At 31.9% G+C, this 7013-nt stretch overlaps 1 protein-coding gene across 1 annotated transcript in view; it reads right to left on the bottom strand.

Annotated features, from left to right (window-relative positions):
* Positions 1–393: 393 nt before the first annotated feature.
* Positions 394–7013, bottom strand: part of LOC111613455 (titin-like) — a 90957-nt gene continuing 84337 nt past the window's right edge. Inside the window, exon 27 of the mRNA XM_023354812.1 lies at positions 394–6236. Coding sequence (XP_023210580.1) covers positions 456–6236 — 5781 coding nt within the window. The 3' untranslated portion in view covers positions 394–455. The remainder of the gene's footprint in view (positions 6237–7013) is intronic.

The following is a 7013-nucleotide window of genomic DNA, read 5'->3' as shown; positions in this document are numbered from 1 at the left end:
GAAACAGAGATATAAAAATCTTAATAGTTTTTAAAAAATAAATAAGTCTTTCTCAAATACATAATGAAAAAAGTGGGATCCAATATCATTATTTTAACCAGTTTAAGTAAAGGAAATCAGCTTTTGTTTAAACTTTTGAATAAATTTAGTTTTATAAGAAATTTGCAAATATTAGTTTTCTTGTTCATTAAACTATAAGCAAAATAATGCTCATTAATATATGTATTTTGATAATTTTCTTAAACATATTATTTTTACATATTATAGTAAAAATAATGTTTGTGCAGCTTTTTTTCCAAATTTTTTTTGTATTGTTTTTAAAATTTTCTTTTCCTGTTTAATAAATGCAAACAGAAGAAATTTTATATATATATATATATATAGATATATATTTTCTAGTTACATATTGTAGAATGGACGAAAAAGACTGCACATAATATCTATACCATTGTCTGTTAGCTACCTGTTGCTGGACCAATCCCATGAGAGACAGCAGTACTTTCATCAGTATCCTTATGTAAAGTTGATGGTTCATCTATGTCATAGTCAGAACTAACAGTCTGAGGAACAGCAGAGGTAACAGGAGAACAAGGATAATTCAGGGAAGAATCTGTACCCTCTGGCATGGAGGAAGTATTCTTGTTAAATGTCTGAAGATCATCATGGAACATTTCTGAGGAAATAGAAGAGTGCGATGGAATAGGCTGTTTTTCCTCCCCTTCCTTTTCCTTTATTTCTGACTGAAAAGTTGAATCAAGAGTAATATCTTTTTGTATTGGAAATTCTGTTTTTTCTACTTGCTGTTCAGAAGTTATTTGAGTTTTAACAATTTTTCTAATTGTAACTACTCCACTTTCACAAAAAGATGTATCACTGGCAGGAAATTCTGATATTTCAGGATCAACTTCTGAAGCAGCTAACATTTTATTTACTTTATCTTTTACTTCCTGAGGTAAAGATTCATATTCTTCAGTTCCTATCTGTATTGTTACAGATTGTTCAACTGACATTGATTCAGTTTTATCACCTCCTAATAATATTTCTTCTTCAGCATGTGGTGCTTCAGGTATTTCTTCAAAAGCAAGTTCATTTACATGAGTTACTTTCGTTTCCGCTTCTAAAGTGTCTGTACTTGATATCATAGTAAATTCTTCTCCAGATGCTTGAGCACTGTTAATACTTGATGACATAACTGAATCAGTTTCAAACTGATAAGTTGCATGAGTTGCAGTAGAACTGCTCGGGTCAATTGAGTCAGTGCTAGAAACCATGCAATCTCCTTTTCCACTCATATCATGTTCTCCATCTCTTCCATTTGAACTAGAATGACCTGAACCTGTTGTTTCTGCTTTTATGCTTTCCCCTTCACCAGTCAAATTTTCTGTACTTAAATGAGATTCTTCTTCTTGCCATTGAATATCAAAAGTTTCTTTAGTAATATCATCTTGTAATCTAAATTCTACTGGTTGTAACTGTTTCAAATGATCTATATTTGGGATGGAATGAAATTCAGTATCACAGGTTTGTTTGATTTGATCTGATCCATGTTCAGCTAAATCATGAAGATTCCATTCAGTTTGAAAACTATCTTGATCAGTTTCTTGAATAAAATATTTTTCTTCTTCAGATGGTGAAATTTTTTTGTCTTCACAGCCAATATCAATCTCTTCCACATCTATTTCTCTATCTTTTAAAGACTCTGTATCATATTGAGTGACTGTTGATGTAGAACTCCTTGGAAGAGATTCTCCACTTTCAACAGAATGGCCACTTATTGTTCTCCCGATAATAATATGTCGGGCAAGTGTTGCTGGACTTTCCAATTCATGTTCAGCTTGTTCTCGTTCAAGTGAAATTGGTAATTGAGTATCCAGCAATATTTGTGTTCTTTCTGTCTCTTTCAAGGAACCCTGATATTTTTTTGGAGATGGTGATTTATCAACAAGACTACTCTCTGTACTATCACTAGAAACTGTATGAACATGCTTAGCAGGAGACTTTTCTGAACTTAGTACAGCTGAACTATCATCAAATTTTTCAACATTAGATTGAGCTTGCCGAATAATTTCATCAATTTCACACATTCGTTTATCATAATCATCTGAATCTTCTGATTCTTCATGCTCAGCAGCATGATCAGACAGAGTTCCTTGACTTGCTTCTGATAAGCTTTCATGCCCTTCTTCAATTTCAGATAATTTTTCAACCACTGGTACTGATTCACTATGTTCAACTTCAATGCATTCTGTTTCCAATTTTTCAAATTCTATTAAAGAATTCATTGATACATCATCATGTTCTCCACTTTTTGTTACACTATGTCTTTCATTTGAATCACCAGATCCTTGGCTCATTCTTGATCCCATCGCTATTTCTGCTTCTAATCTTTCAAATTCTTGTAATGATGACACAGACATATCATCATGCTCTCCACTTCTACCAAAAAATTTACGAACACCTAAAGTATCATAACTGGGTGTACTTCGTTTGCTTTCGTCTATTGATACAGCAGCTGGACTATAATGCCTTTCATCTCTTTCTGCATCTTCAGTTTCTTCATCTTCTTCTTGATGTGTATATAATTCACCATAACCAAGACTGACATCATCATATTCTTGACCTCTTTCATATACACCATCAACAAATTCAGTTTCTTGATAAGAATCCTGCAATTTATCTTTCTCTTCAGTAAACTGATCCTCAGCCACATCTAAAACTTCTTCAGGAAGTTCTTTCTCAAACCCCATATTATATAAGTATGTATTCTGAGATTCATATAATGTTTCTTTAGTAACCAATAAGCCATTTTTATCTGCAGGCTCTCTTTGATCCTGAATAGAATCCGTACTTAATTTCTGAAATGATTCAGATGTTTTATCTTTTATAGAATCATCATCACAAATTTGTTCATCTAAATCATGGAGAAGATTATCATATCTTTCATCTTCAGGGGAGGTATCTATAGCTTCTGCTTTATCAGTCATATCAAACGAGTCTCTACTTTCTAACTTTGGTTTTTCTATTTCATAATCTTTAACCATTTCAGAATTTATATGAACAAAACCTTGGCTATGTAGAACATTCTGTTCACTTTCTGGTAAACAATTTGTTTCACCTATATCATCGTGTTGTATATCTGGTGTTTTCTCAATTTCTGATTCATGTCTATGAACATGTTGTTGCCATAAATCTTCTGTGAGTAATGATAAACTATCTTCTCTGGCCTGAGCTTGAACTTCTCCATCAGATATCCATTGTTCAGAAAATTCAACTGGAGGTTGAGATGAAGTTACCATTTCTTCAGAATCAAGAAATAAACATCTCTCAGAATTAAAGTCTGCTTGATCATCACTTATTTGCATATACTGTCCTTCAGCATCATAATTTTGAATTTGAGTTTCTTGGACATTCTGAACCGAAATATTTTCTCTACTGTCATCAAAAGGAGCATCATATTCAGGAATGTATTCAACTTCAACTGGACCATTTAATTGATGATATATTGAAGGTTCTTGAGCAGATTGTAAATTATCTTGAACAATGGCACTATGTATGGGAGAACCTGAGAGATCTAATGTGACATCGGAAACAGTGCTATCTACTCTAGTTACTGGGGGAGTTTCAGTATAAGGCTTAAAACAGGAGGACATCTGTTGGGAAATATGGATAGCAGTTTCTATACTAGAAGTCTGCCAAGTCTGCTCACTCTGAGTGGCAGAACTTTCTGATATAGAAAGTTCATCATGACTAAGTTGCTCAGCAACATCATCACTAAGTGCTGTTCCAACTTCCAGTTTATCTATTGCTTCAATAGACTGAGAAGGCAATTCTGAGCTCTCAGAGCATAATAAATATTTTTCACTTTCTGCTTTATCATTCTGCATCTCTGAAATAAGTTTTTCTTCTTCCACGCTTTTTTCAGATTTAGTTTCTAACGAATCTATTTGAATTGTTTCTTTTGATTGTACATCATATAAACCTTTATCAGAATCAGATAAAGGCTCTTGAGCAGCTTGATCCTGTAAACATTCTGCTAAATCATCATTTGTAATTATTTCAAAAGGACTCATGACCATCTGTATGTCTCTTTCACAAGGCCAAATCCATTCTTTTGCTGAAGATATATCACTTTCATTTGCTTGTAAAGACCAATCTTTGAGAAAAGGAACTTCCACTCCTTCCCTGATTATGCATTCCGGAATTTCTGAATCATATGGTTCTTTAAATCCAGCCTGGGCAGCAATTTCTTCTTCTAAAACTGGTGTATCTATTTCTTGCACTAGATCCATTTCTATTTCTTGTGCAGAAGGAACGAGTGTTTCACTGGTTTCTGAAGATAATTCCAAACTTGCTAAGTGTCCAGAACTTTCAGAATCAACTGAATATGCTGATTCTCTTGAACTATGACTGAGAGATGAGCAAGCAGTAGAATAAGATGTTTCTTGGGATGTTACTGCAGTTGTATAAGATTCAGATACTCCAATGGAAGTTTCCTGGGATGTGACACATGTTTCATATTCAGAAGATGGCTGACCACTTACAATTGTAACTTCAAATTCAGAAGAACATGGCCTACTAATAGCAGGAGTGTCTCTAGGTGTTTTCCCACTTTCTGAAGTTTCAAAAGAATAATAATGACTTTCAGTTTCACCAGAACTAGACCATGATTCCATCTCTTGTCCTCCTTGTTTATCTTTTTTAGATGCTGATTTTTGTCTTAAAACAATATTACTAGGATCCTTGACTCCATCTGAAGGTTCTGAATCACTTCTTTTATCTTCCCTGCCATCAGTTGTATATAAGGTTTCAGCAGTAACAAAGAGAGGTTGACTACTTTCCCTATCTGATATTTCTGAAGAATCTTGCCTATCTTTATAATGTGAATCTTCAGATATTGCTCCAGAACTATTTACGTCAGTTTCTCTGTGTGTATAATCAGAACTTTCTGATGTGTATGAATCAGTATGACTTTCATGTTCTGTTTTCATTTGATCAGATTCTAAAATATCACTTTTTTTATCTGTAGGTGTTTCATCTTGAAGCTGAGTTTCTGAACTTTTATATAAATCTTCTGATGTTAATTCCTTTTTAGTTTTTTCTTCCAAAAGTTCTTTTTTCATTAAATCCATTTCTTCTTTTAAAATATTTATTGGTTTAGTTTCTAGTTCTGAAGATGAATGATCTCTTTCAACAAGATCTTCATCAGATATTTCTGATGATACTTGTTCTAATGATGAGGGTTTAAATTTATCTTTTTCTGAAATAGAACTCTCTGAAGTAGGACAAATAGAATCGCTGTTCTGTGTATCCTTCATAGCATCATCTCCTTCAGATATAACTTCCTCATCATGTTCTACAATCAATTGTTTTTCTCTTGGAATTTCTTTAACTTCCTCATGCAATACAGTTTCAGTTTCTTCTTGAATAGGTGTTTCCCATGTAATTTGTTCTGTTTCTTGTTGAAGAGCATTTTGTAATAGATAGTCAGATGTTTTTAAAGTTTCAATATTAAATCCACTTTCAACTGCAGCACTGTGAACAGGAAATTCTTTCTGTTCTGGAGAAGCACTTTCAATATCTGCTTCTAATTCCTGTGATAATATTGTTGTTCTTATTTGCTGTGCTACTTTTTCTTCATGATCAAAATCTGGAATATTACTAATACCTAATACTTTTTCTTCAGGTGGATTTTCTTCAATAGATTGATCTAATTCTTCATTCAATATTTGTGATTTTATTTGCTGCTGAACTTTTACAGATAAATTAACAGTCATTTCATATTCATCTTTATCCTTGAACAAATTAATATCATCATCATCATCTTCATCTGCTAACTTAGAATCATCTATATGTAATTCATCTTTCTGAGCTGAGTCTTTGAACACAGACTCACTAGAAGATTTTGAAATAAATTCTGAATCATGAACCTGTTCTGAAGTAATTTTTGCTTTGATTTCATTTGAGGAAGATTTTTCGTCATCCATGCCAAAGGATGGAAGTAATACAGAATGAGAAGATTCATCAAGACCAACAGTTTTTGCTTGGATAGGAGAATCTTTGGAAGGGGAGGGAAGTACAGAATCTTCAGTTGTCGTCTTGCCTGCAGCGGTCTGCTGCTCTGGCATAAAACTTTCTAGAATGTTAGCAAAGACAAATATTAGTGGGAAAGGATAAGTCTGCCAAATACCTGAAATCTTATTCTTTGTAGTCAAACAAAATTTAATAATAACTTCTTTTTAGCCATGCATAAATAAAAAATAAAGCTATTTAAGCAATAGGAATAGATATCAATATTGCTTGGCACATACTGTACAAAAATTAGAAATATATATTAAATATACATTTATAACTGTTTGTGTTGTTGTAAAGCAAAATATGGTGCTGAAAATTGCATTAATCATACAGATATTAAGCTTTAACAAAGACATTTTAATAAATATATATAATATTCATGCAATTAATGAGAACGCTATAATTTCATCTACAAGCATAATTATTGAATGTAAAAAATACTATGAGAATGATAGATACATAATAAAATTAGGTTTTGATACGTTCTACATGAAAGTGTACTATTTGTGATCATAAAAATCAAAAAATAAAATGTAAAGTAATCAACACAACTTACTCTATATACAACAGAATAAAGAAAACAATTGCATGCTTAAAAATTTGCTTAATATAAATAAATTATATATCAATTTAAAAATCAATGTAGATTTATGTAATGTATTTTGCAACAAAATATGTAAAAGCAATTAGCAAGCAATATATCAAAGAAAGTGTTTTAATAGAAAATATTTGTGCTTGCATAATTAAGTGCAGAACAAAATATAACTGGTAATTATTAAAAATAATTTTAAATATGCATATAAATAATGAAATTATGTAATAATACAATTATAATTAAGCATTTGCAGCAATTAATAATAAGTAAAAACTTTGAAAAAAATGTACCTCAAATTATGGGTCAATTATACCAATCATCATAAGAGGTCAGTAGCAATTAAATA

The sequence above is a fragment of the Centruroides sculpturatus genome, unplaced genomic scaffold (genome assembly GCF_000671375.1).
Source record: "Centruroides sculpturatus isolate CEXI.00-Female unplaced genomic scaffold, Cexi_2.0 scaffold1988, whole genome shotgun sequence".
In the NCBI taxonomy this organism is placed as follows: Eukaryota; Metazoa; Arthropoda; class Arachnida; order Scorpiones; family Buthidae; genus Centruroides; species Centruroides sculpturatus.
Note: the sequence above shows the minus strand (reverse complement) of the source record. Positions and strands in the feature narration are given on the sequence as shown.